The sequence below is a fragment of the Ochlerotatus camptorhynchus genome, unplaced genomic scaffold (assembly GCF_037179485.1).
Source record: "Ochlerotatus camptorhynchus isolate MF236.1 unplaced genomic scaffold, CSIRO-AGI_Acam_v1.1 ptg000328l, whole genome shotgun sequence".
NCBI classification, from domain to species: Eukaryota; Metazoa; Arthropoda; class Insecta; order Diptera; family Culicidae; genus Ochlerotatus; species Ochlerotatus camptorhynchus.
Window position 1 is genome coordinate 3,453,253 of NW_027040816.1, and position 12,719 is coordinate 3,465,971.

Sequence of the window (12,719 nt, forward strand, 5' to 3'; positions counted from 1 at the left end):
AATGCATGAAATTTATAGTGAGTAATTTTAATGAATATATATATATATATATTGACTTAAATTGATATATATATATATATATTAGCCGTCTCGATTGAATGCGCATGTTTAAACAACGTTGATCCAGGTACCTATCATATAAATTTGCATATAATCTAGTTATGATTATTGTCAATAATACTTACATTTCGATAAAGATGATGCTGCCTACTTTACCTGTTATGTGATACTTATCATCACAGAGTCCAACCTTGAATTGCAGACCAGGTCCACTAACAAAACACTCGTTCCGAGAAGGGGTTTATTGTCTTCTTCTTCTTCTTCTTCAGGTTCGCTCACCACCCGGAATGAAGGCTCGGTGCGGTTAGTAATATCAAACAGTGTTACATGCAAACGAAAAAACGAAAAAGAGATGCAACCAGGATTAGTTTTTTAAAGTAATAGTTTCATCTGAATGCCCAACTAACCATATCTCAGTGACATTGTACCACTCTGAACCCACACCTAAAGCTATTTTGTGATTATATGGTTACTTTGGTATTCACATGAAATGTCGTGCAAGTACCAGAGGTTCAACAACGCCCAACTATGGACAGCTCAATGTTAATACCATTTACTCTTTGAATCAGCTTACATCAACATGATAATCTACTAAGAAACATCTAAGAATGTATAGAGATAAAGTTCAAAAATACAGTTTTAACTGATGGTACTTTATAAACGTCAAACTGTTCAATATTGGACCCTGCCAACACACGGCGCCAGCACGGCAATGTGGGCCGTCAGAATGGTTCATCGGTTGCGAAGTGAAGTGCTTCTTAAACTGAAGCGATACATTTCTCAATGTTTCAACGTTATCCTAACGTAAACTTAATATTATCACCCATATGCCTGTCCACGCCCGAAACCCATCCACCACACAAAATCAAATAAAAATGTTTCTGTATGGCAAACACGTCCAGACATAAACGAGAATATGGGTGTATATCTTCACTGTAACAACTACGGGTAATCATCGAAAATACTTGCATTTTACTCAGGCACTTTTGAGCAAACTGCAATCACTCTCTCATACTCGTAATGTGCCACGACCAAATTGGCACAACGATGCCCTATACGCTCTCTGACCAAAGCGCAGGGGAAATTTGAATCGGAACGGTAGAACAGAAACGCACCTCTCGCAATGCTGAGTTGCAGTTTCATTATTCGAGCACTATTTTGCACCAGATTTGCAACCGCTCGACTATTATGTTTTATTTCTGAGCGAGTTTGAAACACAAATGGAACTTTGTTTCAAATTTCTTTGGATGTATTATTTAAAGATGTTTCGAAGAGCTTCACAAAAAAACGGAGAACTTCATAGAGAACAGTAAAGTTTATCGAGCTTGATGATTACAAACATCTTTTAGAACTGTGCGTTGCGCTGATCGTGTTGCAGTTTTATTTTTGACAGTTTCAAATTATAGAATTGACGAGTAGTTTAAAACAATTTTGAAACTCAGCATGGCGAACGGCCTAAGGCCATAGAGGTAACTCTAAGACCACTGGGTCCCGAAGAAAATCATTATTATTTTTGGCTCACTAAGTACCAGAACAACGGTCCCAAGCAGTCCCAAGCTATTTCACTCACCCCTGCATGTTCTGCATGAATCCACACACCCCTGATGTTATCTGTCAAACTTTCATAGCGAATCAAAACAAACATAGTGTAGTAATAGAATTTCAACTAGAATAGGGTACGTTAATCGTTTGCTTGGGACCAATAGGCTACTAAAGTGGTGAGCCAATTTAAAATCGTTAGTTTCGTATTGATTGTTGCTAAGGCTGAGTTCCATTTGGTAAATTTTCACTTAAATTTGACAGATGGAAAATTTTCAAATAAACCTGCTATTCCAGCCAGCCCAGTGGCAAACGCGTAGGCAACATGTTATACCGTCACAGCAGGCCCAGCACAGCAAAATAAACGATTTGAACCCGGGACATGCTGCCTACTGTCAAACGCTGCTGTTGGTATAGGCTTTGTCATTGGCCTGATTCCAGCAGACTTATTTAAAACAGACAAGCAATCAACTTTGACAGACGCTTTCTCGAAAATCGGCCGATCAACAACAGAGAGATTTTCGAACATCTTTCGAAGTGTCAAATTCAAGTGAAAAATTTCCAAATGGAACACAGCCTAAAGGCCTGTATGGAGATCGAAGCGAAGCGAAAATCTCATACAAAATACTAAATTTTTCACCAGCGTGAAAAACGCAGTTGGCAAATTTTTCACTTCGCTTTGAACTGTAAACAGATACGATCCAGCGAAATCTAATGTTGTAGATCGCATCTTTTTCGCTTACGTTTATTTTTTTTCGCGCATGCAGCGCTCGCGAAAACAGCAGCAGCTAAGCGAAAAGTTGACGTTTCGGGAGAGCGTATCTGTCAGATTTTCACTTCACCGGAGGTGTAAACTGATCGATTTCGTTTCACATGAACTGAACCTTTTTCGCTAGCGAAATTTCATGATTTTTTGCGTGCTTCAAATTTCGTTTCGCTTCGATCTGTATACTAGGCTTAAGGCTGTGAACGATTTGCCGAGTTAAATTTAACTCGCAGGGCTGGTAGTGAGTATGTGATTTAATAGTAGTGACTTTAGTAACTAAAATAACGAAAATAGTGACCAAATAGTGACTTTTAAACAATAAAAAAGTGACCAATAGTGACATTTATTGGTCAGAAAGATATGGTTTCAATCTTCCATTGATTTCGATTGCCACTTTGAGAAATTTTATTAACTCACAAACCCGCATTTTTCATGTTCCAAAAAAATAAAACAAACGGTTTATGGATCCCATTATCCTCAAAAAATAAATATGAATTGAATAAGCATTTTTTTAAACAAACTATTTACTAAGTTGATATTAGCATCTAAATCACACATTGATGATTAGATCGCAAAATTGAGGCACAGAGAAAAATGTTCAAATTCAGTCAATTTTAAATATCTAGGATATTGATGAAGCGATGCGATAACCGATAAGTATTTTAATTAAAAAAATCGTTCTCCTATTTGTAGCCGCTATAACGCACTGGTCGTCTCCATTCCTTCCAAGAAGACAATCTTCTGTAACACAAGGAAACAAATTCATAACTGTGGGACATAGACAACTTTTCTAGATCGCAGTTTTTAAAAACCTCTCATTACTGTGGAACGTAGAAATTATCCCAGATCGAAAGATCACGGACATAAAACAAAATATGAATGCGTCTAGGTCTAAAAATCTTGATCGTGAAAAATTAGTGATTTAGGGATGCATTTTAGAGTTTTGGACAAAGGGGTAAATCACTCAGAACATTGTGTGTGTGTGTGTGTGTGTGTGTGTGTGTGTGTGTGTGTGTGTGTGTGTGTGTGTGTGTGTGTATTCCCTCTAACCCCCACTGGCCGGCAGTGTTATTATGGAAGAACTCTCTCTACAATGTCGCATTTATGGTCATTGTAGACAGCTTTAGTCCGGGAGTTAGAAGGTGATAGCTCTATTGCAGATCCAGCACCCCATTTCAGAATGTCTGGAGAGTCACGCCCATTCCGAGGTTACTTTCACTTACAATAAGCCCCGCATGTATGCATCACCGTTATCAAATGGATATTGGTATTATATACACGCTTCCAGGTTCGAAAATATATTTTTTCAAACATGGCATGTATTTAGTTTAATTTTGATATATATTTTTTTAATAATTGGAAAGCTCTCACCATATTCTGCTCTTCCGCCGTCGTTGATTACTTCTTTTGGAATCCCTTGGACTTTTTCTCTAACGCTTCGTATTTCATTCTGTGCTTCACCGGCAATTTCCTTCCGTAGATCGTCCTTGGTTGGTTCTAGTATGATTCCGCCTGTTTTGGTCGGTTTCATGGAATTGAATTGAATTGCCATGGTGATCAGGGACGAGGCTCACGTCCAAAGTCGCTGTTCCACCGGCGCTCCGTGTGCGAAAAGAGAATGAAACAAATACGAAAGGGATCAGTTTCAAGAAGTGACAGTTTCATCAAATTCCCCAACTAACAATAGTCAAGCAAAGTAAGAATATACAAGCTATATTGCGACCATATGGTTACTTGGGTACTCATATGGCCGTCAGAATGGTTCATCGGTTGTGAAGTGAAATATTTCTGAAAGTGATGCGTTATAACATTATTACTCTCTCATACTCGAAATGTGCCACAACCAAATTGGCACAACGACGCCCTATACGCTCTCTGACCGAAGCGCAGGGGGGTAAATCACTCAGAACATTGTGCCGAAATTATATTCGGCACAGCTTGGGCACATCCATCGGCACAGCTTCGGCACAATTTCGTAGGTATTGGATCATTTTAAATAAACTGAGAGCACTGCTAGACAACTGTCATTGAAGTTGTTCACAACATTATGTGCTGTTTAACTGTATATTCAGTAACATCCTCTAATTGAATATACCAAAGGAACTCAGACCAGCAGTTAAAATATAGATCTAAATACGAAATGTAGGTTCTAGAGTGAGCTCAAGAGGCAGAGGCAGTTAATCAGACCTCATTAATACCCTTAATTCAAATAATGCTGCAACTCACACGAAATAAACTGACTTCATCATCCTCTATAGTCGATCTTGAACCATGTTCCCCACCGGTTCCAACTCTTTCCGGCCACTAATAGACCGTTGCTTTTCACATCACGAAAGGCTAGGTTTCAGTTCTGCCTTTGAGGGCATTATAAAACCCTAAAAGACAGAACTGTTATTATCCTATGAACACAAAACACCAAAATTTCGCACACCCGCCACTTCCCGCGTCATCCTCAATCCGATTTATTCCTGCGATTTGCTTGCTCTATGACCGGCACAATCGGCACACCTGTGGCACACTGACAAAAAAAGATGACCCAGGATTGGTGTGCGGAGTGACCTACTCTTGGTTTTTGACCATTTTTTTTTTGGCTTAAAAAGTCGAGATATCTAACACAACCAAATTGAGAAAATTGCAACCTGCGAAACCTCTTACAATTTGTGATAGGTCTATAACCAATTCGAGATCAAACAAATAAAAATATTAGTGATTTCGTCAACATCAATTTTACAGTTAACATTTCCGTCTGTTGCAACTTTTCTTGTCCGTCAGAATGTCCGACACGCATTTTTAATGAATCTTTCTAACACACATTTTTTACCAAATCAATCTGTGATTTGATGTGAGTTTTTGAAGAATTTTTTTTACTCTGAACTTCGATAGTAAAAAAGTTACTTTAGTGACTAAATTTTAAGGAATAGTGACTTTAGTGACCTTGTTCCGTCTCCGCCGAAAGTGAACCAACCATCTTGACAATCGCCGCTGACGAACAGCGACAAACAACACTAACCAATCAGCGACGTCCATATCACCATGCGCAGACAGCGCGCTCCTATAAAAGTGGCACCCATTAGATCAGTTACCCTTTGACCGGCCACGAGTAAGCATCAGCAAGCAGCAGAAGAAAGCAAACCTTTGTAAACAAAAGCAGTAGAGAAATAAAGTAGTTACTAGCGTAGCCGTTCGCCGTTTGAATAATTACCCAGCACGCATCCCTGGTTCGGAGCAAGCGTTGAACCCCACCCCCAGCTCTTTTCAGAGCTCAAAGAGTTTGATTTAGATCAACGCTTGCCTCCTCCACCAATCATTGCCGATACAGTCCACTGCCGAAAGGGAAAGTGCCTTCCCAGACCGAACATCAATTTGGTCCATCACGAACCGGATAGCGAGCCGTTTGAAGAAGCTTTCGCCCGAAAGTTTGCCCAGTCCTACCAAAAGGATCGAACTGCCTGCCGCCTTCCGAGTGGGGAAAAGGACGAGCTACGCTAGCAAACAGTGCCAAAACAAAACTGCTTCCGCTGTTGCCGATGCCCGTCGTGCGCGAATAAACAAGTGAATCGAGTTCGTGTGCGCGTTCGCGACAAATTAAAGACAAAGTGATTTCGTAAAAATACGAAAATGCCTATTACGCGTTCATCGACACGCGATGGTGTGCAAGATGCTGGTGCGACTCGCGATGGCGTGCAAGATGCTGGTGTCGAACAGCAACAAGGAAATCCGTCACCATCGGATGGATCTGGATCGTTCCATGGATTCGACGAATGGGAAGCCGACTGGGATGAAGCTACAGCAAAGAAATATCGTGGATTGGTTCGCCAGCGCTCCCAAGCGAAAATGAAGTTGGTGCGGATTAATCGGACGTTGATCAATGAGACGCTTGGATTGGCACAACTTGGTGTGCTATCCAAGAACCTGGCTGTTACCTACGCTGAGTACAGCCAATTCCACAGCAAGGTAATAGCCCTGGTACCCGATGAAGCGCTCGATGGACAGGATGACGAATACGCAAGCTTCGAGAAACTGTACTACGACGTATCCAATGCTGTGGAAGAGTTACTGCTAGAGGCAAAAGCTCGAGCCACTCCAAAGGTTCCTCCAGCCATTCCAGCAGCACCTCACGTGATTATCCAGCAGCAACCGTTAAAAGCACCAATCCCAACGTTCGATGGGAGTTACGACGCATGGCCCAAGTTCAAGGCCATCTTCCAGGACCTGATGGCCAACTCGGGGGATACAAATGCCATAAAATTGTATCACCTCGATAAAGCTCTTATCGGAGATGCTACTGGAGTTCTGGACGCTAAGCTCCTAAGCGAGGGTAACTACGAGCAAGCTTGGACCATTTTAACGGACCGATACGAGAACAAGCGAGTCATAGTGGAAACTCACATCCGTGGGTTGTTGTTCCTCAAGAAGATGACGTCGGAGTCTCATAAGGAACTGCGAACACTGCTGAACGAAGCCACTCACCACGTCGAAAGTTTGCGCTACCTTCAGCAACAAATCACCGGAGTTTCAGAACACATCATTGTGTATCTGATAATTTCAGCACTTGATAAATCGACCCGTAAGTCCTGGGAAGGGACCCAGAAGAAAGGAGATCTGCCGAAGTATTCCCAAGTCATCGAGTTCCTGAAATCCAGATGCCAGATACTGGAAAACTGCGAAGCAGCGTTCCAGTCAGTGCCGCCAACAATCAAGCCAAAACAAGCCCAGCTACCTTCAAGAGTTCAGCCGCAGAAGAGCCACGCAGTTTCCACCAATGCGGCCCAAGCATGTGAGATTTGTGGTGGTGATCATCGGAACTTCCAGTGCACTGCCCTGAACAACCTAACCTCTTCCCAGAAGAACGAAAAGATCCGAGCAGCAGGAGTCTGCTTTAACTGCCTGCGCAAAGGACACCGTTCCAAGAACTGCCCTTCAATCAAGACGTGCCACAAGTGTCAGCGCCGACACCACACGTTGCTCCATGATGATGGGGCACCCACCCAGGAGAAAATGCCAAACATTTCTCTTTCCGCGGAATCTATGGCAATCCCGCCACCGGTTCCGGCTGCTCCGAGTCAACCGTCGACGTCGGTGCAGAAGATTCTTGCCCCCGTGGAACATCCTGTGTCCACCACCTGTTCGTCAAACTTCGCCCAGTCGACCAAGACGGTACTACTGCTTACCGCAGTGGTGCAGGTGTTTGATAAGAAGAGTCATCCCCATCCATGCCGCGTCCTGTTGGACAGCGGCTCCCAGGTGAATTTCGTGACCGAAGACATGGCCAATCGCCTGGGTCTGCCGAAGAAGCCAGCCAACGTTTCGATCACCGGTATCAACGCGTTGTGCACCCTCGCTCGTGACAAGGTGACGCTGAAATTCAAGTCCCGAGTATCCAACTTCCAAGCCAGCCTCGAGTGCCTAGTGACGCCGAAAGTAACGGGCACAATTCCATCGTCGAAGATCAACATCAACAATTGGGACATCCCTACTGGAGTGGTTCTTGCCGATCCCGAGTTCCACACGCCCGATAAGGTGGACCTGTTGATCGGCGCAGAGCTGTTTTTTGATATACTGAAGCCAAGCCAACTCAACCTGGCGGACAACCTGCCACAGTTGCGAGACACTCACCTTGGGTGGATCGTATCTGGTGTCATCGTCGAGCCACAGATTTCCAACGTATCAGTTCAGCATGCCAGCCACGTTTCTCTTGAAGACATCGAGCGAAAGATGTACAAGTTCTGGCAAATCGAGGAAGTGCCGGACGTACCCAAGTTATCAACCGAGGAGATGGCATGCGAAGCACACTTTCTGTCCACATACCAGCGTGACGAGTCCGGAAGATTTATCGTGAGCTTGCCGTTCAACGAAAATTCTTCGCAGCTGGACGATTGCCGCGCTTTAGCTCTGAAGAGGTTTCTGATGCTGGAGAAACGACTGATGAACAATCCCGAACTACAAGCGCAGTACGTAGAGTTCGTTCGAGAGTACGAGGTTCTCGAACATTGCCGTGAAATCAATGAAGCTGATGATCCTCCCAACCAGCAGAGGTATTATCTTCCACATCACGCTGTACTGCGTCCGTCCAGCTCAAGCACAAAATGTCGTGTCGTGTTCGATGCAAGTGCCAAGTCGTCATCCGAAAAGCTGTCTTTAAACCAAGTCCTGCAAGTCGGTCCTGTGGTGCAGAATGATCTGCATTTCATCGTCCTACGCTTCAGAAAGTTCAAGATCGCCTTTTCTGGAGACGTTGCCAAGATGTACCGGCAGGTACTGCAAGCACTACAAGATCGACGTTTCCTCAGAATCTTCTGGAGACCACACCCGTCGCAGAAGCTACGGGTTCTGGAACTGTGTACTGTTACCTACGGTACAGCATCCGCTCCATACCTCGCAACAAGGTGCCTGGTACAGCTCGTCGAGGAAGAAGGTGAGTTTTTTCCTATCGCCTCTCGCATTGTAAAGGAGGAGACGTACATGGACGATGTACTGTCCGGCGCAGACTCGGTGGAAGATGCAATCGAAGCTCAACAACAATTGAAGCAGCTCCTAGGACGTGGTGGTTTTCCGATACATAAATGGTGCTCGAACTCCAAAGAATTTCTCGAGCGCATTCCCGTGGAAGACCAGGAAAAAAGGGTACCGTTAGAAGAACGTGATGTAAACGAAGCTATCAAGGTCCTTGGCTTGCTCTGGGATCCGAATGCCGATACGCTGTACATTGCAAACCATCCGAAGCTACCGCCGCCATTACAACAACGTGTTACGAAGAGGGTAATGTATTCGGAGATAGCCAAATTCTTCGACCCTCTTGGGCTGGTCTCTCCAGTCATTGTATTGGCAAAACTAATGGCTCAACGGTTGTGGCAGCTCAAGGTCGGATGGGACGATCCGATTGATGAAGACACGGCGCAAAAGTGGCAAGAACTTCAAGCTTCGTTGTCGCATTTGCACAACATCGCCATCCCAAGATGCGTGACATTCCAAGGAGTCGTCGCGTTCGAATTGCACGGGTTCTCCGATGCCTCAACAGTGGCGTACGGGGCCTGCATCTACCTACGAAGCCTGTTCAACGATGGTTCAGCGAAGCTCCGCCTACTGACAAGCAAATCCAAGTTGGCCCCTCTTCACGATCTTTCCATCCCACGAAAAGAACTTTGCGCCGCTCTCTTGCTGACACGATTAGTTCTGAAGGTATTACCTGCCCTGGATATGGAGTTCCGGGAAATTGTACTTTGGTGTGACAGAACGATTGTCCTAGCCTGGATCAAGAAACCGCTCAACCAACTCCTATTATTCGTCCGAAACCGAATCGCTGTAATTCAAGAACACACTGGTGGATTCCGGTGGGAGTACGTTAGATCGCTGCAGAACCCTGCCGACATCGTCTCGCGCTGCCAACTACCTGGAGCCTTGGAGAACAACAACCTTTGGTGGAATGGCCCTGAGTTCCTCCAGAGAGTGAAATACGACATCGATCCACCCGAAGAAGTACCAGATCCGTTGCTGCCAGAGCTGAAACCAGTCATCGTCACCGCAGCTGTGAGTATGGAACCTTTCCCATTTTTCTCCAGATACAGCAGCTTCCGCAAAATCCAACGTGTAATGGGCTACGTTTTGCGATTCGTTGGTAACTGCCGTATGAAGAACCCTGCCGAGCGGAAGACAAACCATCACCTGATGATACCGGAACTGCGACAGGCAACCGAAGCTATAATCCACGTGGTTCAGTTCGTTCATTTGGCGGACGAGATTCAACGAGTTGTTGCCCACGAACCCTGCAAGAAGTTGGCAAACCTGCGTCCTATCTATACCGATGGTCTACTTCGTGTGGGCGGTCGACTCGATCGCTCACAACTACCGTTCGAGAGCCGTCATCCCATCATCTTACCAGACAAGGACCCGGTGGTACGCCTTTTGATTCGACAGATGCACGTCGAACAGCTTCACGTCGGGCAGTCTGGCCTGATGAACGCCATGAGACAACGATATTGGCTTCTGAACGCTCGCTCCACCATCCGGCAAATTACACGTAAGTGTGTGAGATGCTTCCGGATTAATCCAACCAATACCAGCCAACTGATGGGAAACCTGCCAGCATCGAGAGTGGTACCATCGCCCCCATTTGCCGTGACCGGAGTGGACTACGCCGGGCCTTTCCTGATTAAGCAAGGTGTGCGCCGTCCTGCTCTAGTGAAATCATATGTGGCCGTCTTTGTTTGTATGACCACCAAGGCCGTCCACCTAGAAGCGGTTTCCGACTTAAGCACCGATGCCTTTCTGGCGTCCCTGAAGCGATTCCTTGGACGACGAGGAATGATCCAACAGCTGCACTCGGATAATGCAACCAACTTCCGAGGTGCCAACAATGAACTGAACGCCTTGTTCCAACAGTTCCGGGATCAGCAAGCCGTTAACACCATCGAGAAATTCTGCCGCAACCGTGAGATCGAGTGGCATTTCATCCCACCGGACGCACCCGAATTCGGTGGCCTTTGGGAGGCCGCAGTCAAGTCCGCCAAGAGCCATCTAAAGCGTATTGTCGGCAACGTAAAGCTCACGTTCGAGGAGCTATCCACCGTTCTGGTAGAAATCGAAGCTGTGCTAAATTCTCGACCACTTTTCACCATCTCCAACGACCCGGCAGACCCACTGGTGATCACGCCAGCCCACTATCTGATTGGACGCCCTCTCACTGCCATACCCGAGCCATCCTTGGAAGACGTCAAGGCAGCACGTCTAACTAGATGGCAACACCTGCAACTTATGCGCGAACATTTCTGGCGCGCTTGGAGTCGCGACTATCTGAACACCCTACAACCCAGAAAGAAGAATCTTCGAACTACGCCGAACATCCGTGAAAACATGGTTGTTCTGCTCCACGATCGAAACCAACCCCCACTCAACTGGAAGTTGGGTCGCATCATAGCCGTATATCCAGGCGATGACGGTTTGGTCCGAACTGTCGATGTCGTTGCAGGAGGTTCCAGCTACAGACGCCCTATCAACAAGATATCGGTACTGCCTATCGAAGATAACGTACAACCTCCTGGTAATTGTTGAGTTACCTCAACCGGGGGAGTATGTTCCGTCTCCGCCGAAAGTGAACCAACCATCTTGACAATCGCCGCTGACGAACAGCGACAAACAACACTAACCAATCAGCGACGTCCATATCACCATGCGCAGACAGCGCGCTCCTATAAAAGTGGCACCCATTAGGCAAACTGACAATCATCATTAGCTGCTTGAACGTCAAGCAGTACAGTTCGGTCTTTGCTCGCTCTGTCGAGTTGTTCGATTAACCTATAGTTTGTTACAAACGTTCGCAGATATACTGCACGTCGCGTCGTCAGTAGTGTCGGTCGCATAGCGTGATGGGAAGACAGCGCTCTCGGAGCAGAATTCGTGACCAAGCGGAGAAGAAGAACAGTGGTGAGGGTAGCTCGGTACCTACCTCAAATAGGTACGCTACCCTGCCCACCGATGTTGGAAATACCAACCCAGTCCCGGTGAAGCGGACGAAAAAGAGGAAGAAGAACCAAGGACAGTCCGATGGTACGAGCGGACGCGACGATGTTACCGCGACGAACGCCAGCGACATCGGTGATTTCGGCGACGCCGTCGAAGCCGAGAATTCTGCCGGCCCGAGTGCGGTGAAAATCAAGCTTCCTCCACTGGTGGTGAAGCAAGTACCACTCAACACGCTGATTGGCGATCTCTCATCGCTGGGCGTTGCCGCTGAGTTTAAGCTCGGCAGGATCGGCACCAAGGTGATGCTCCGAACAAAAGCGGAGTACGAAGTGGCCGTGAAATATCTGAAGGATTCCAAGGCGGAATTCTTCACGCACGACATCCCCGGTGAGAAGCCCTTCAAGGTAGTCATCAGGGGTCTACCAAATTTCGACCCCAAGATGGTCGAAGCTGAAATCAACCGGTACAAGCTAGCCCCAATCGCTGTATTCCGAATGACAAGGAGAGACGAAAACGTGAAGACGTACCCGGATTGCCTCTTCCTGGTGCACTTCCAGAAAGGGACGGTGACTCTCAATGCGCTGCAAGCCATCCGATCGATCTACTCCATCATCGTACGATGGGAGCCATACCGTGGCGGCCATCGTGACGTAACGCAGTGCCAGCGGTGCCTCAATTTTGGTCACGGTACCCGCAACTGCAACATCAAGCCACGCTGCAGCAACTGCGCTCAAGAACACGCCACTTCCAACTGCCCTGCGGATGGAGCCGTGGCGTTAAAATGCGCTAACTGTGGTGGTGCACATCAAGGTTCCGACAGACAGTGCTCCAAACGCGAGGACTTCAAACGCATCCGAAAGCAGGCGTCAAGCAACAATCAACCAGGACGCAAGAA

General features: G+C 46.3%; 1 protein-coding gene across 1 annotated transcript; it reads left to right on the forward strand.

Annotated features, from left to right (window-relative positions):
• The first annotated feature begins 5,983 nt into the window (after nt 1–5,983).
• On the forward strand, nt 5,984–11,413 carry LOC135708236 (uncharacterized). The gene has a single exon (XM_065230233.1). The coding sequence runs from the start codon at nt 5,984–5,986 to the stop codon at nt 11,411–11,413; it is 5,430 nt and encodes a 1,809-aa protein (XP_065086305.1).
• Nucleotides 11,414–12,719: the final 1,306 nt, after the last annotated feature.

Excerpts from the sequence above, each read along its gene's own strand:
- LOC135708236 (XM_065230233.1), top strand. The coding sequence starts at position 5,984 with ATGCCTATTACGCGTTCATCGACACGCGATGGTGTGCAAGATGCTGGT.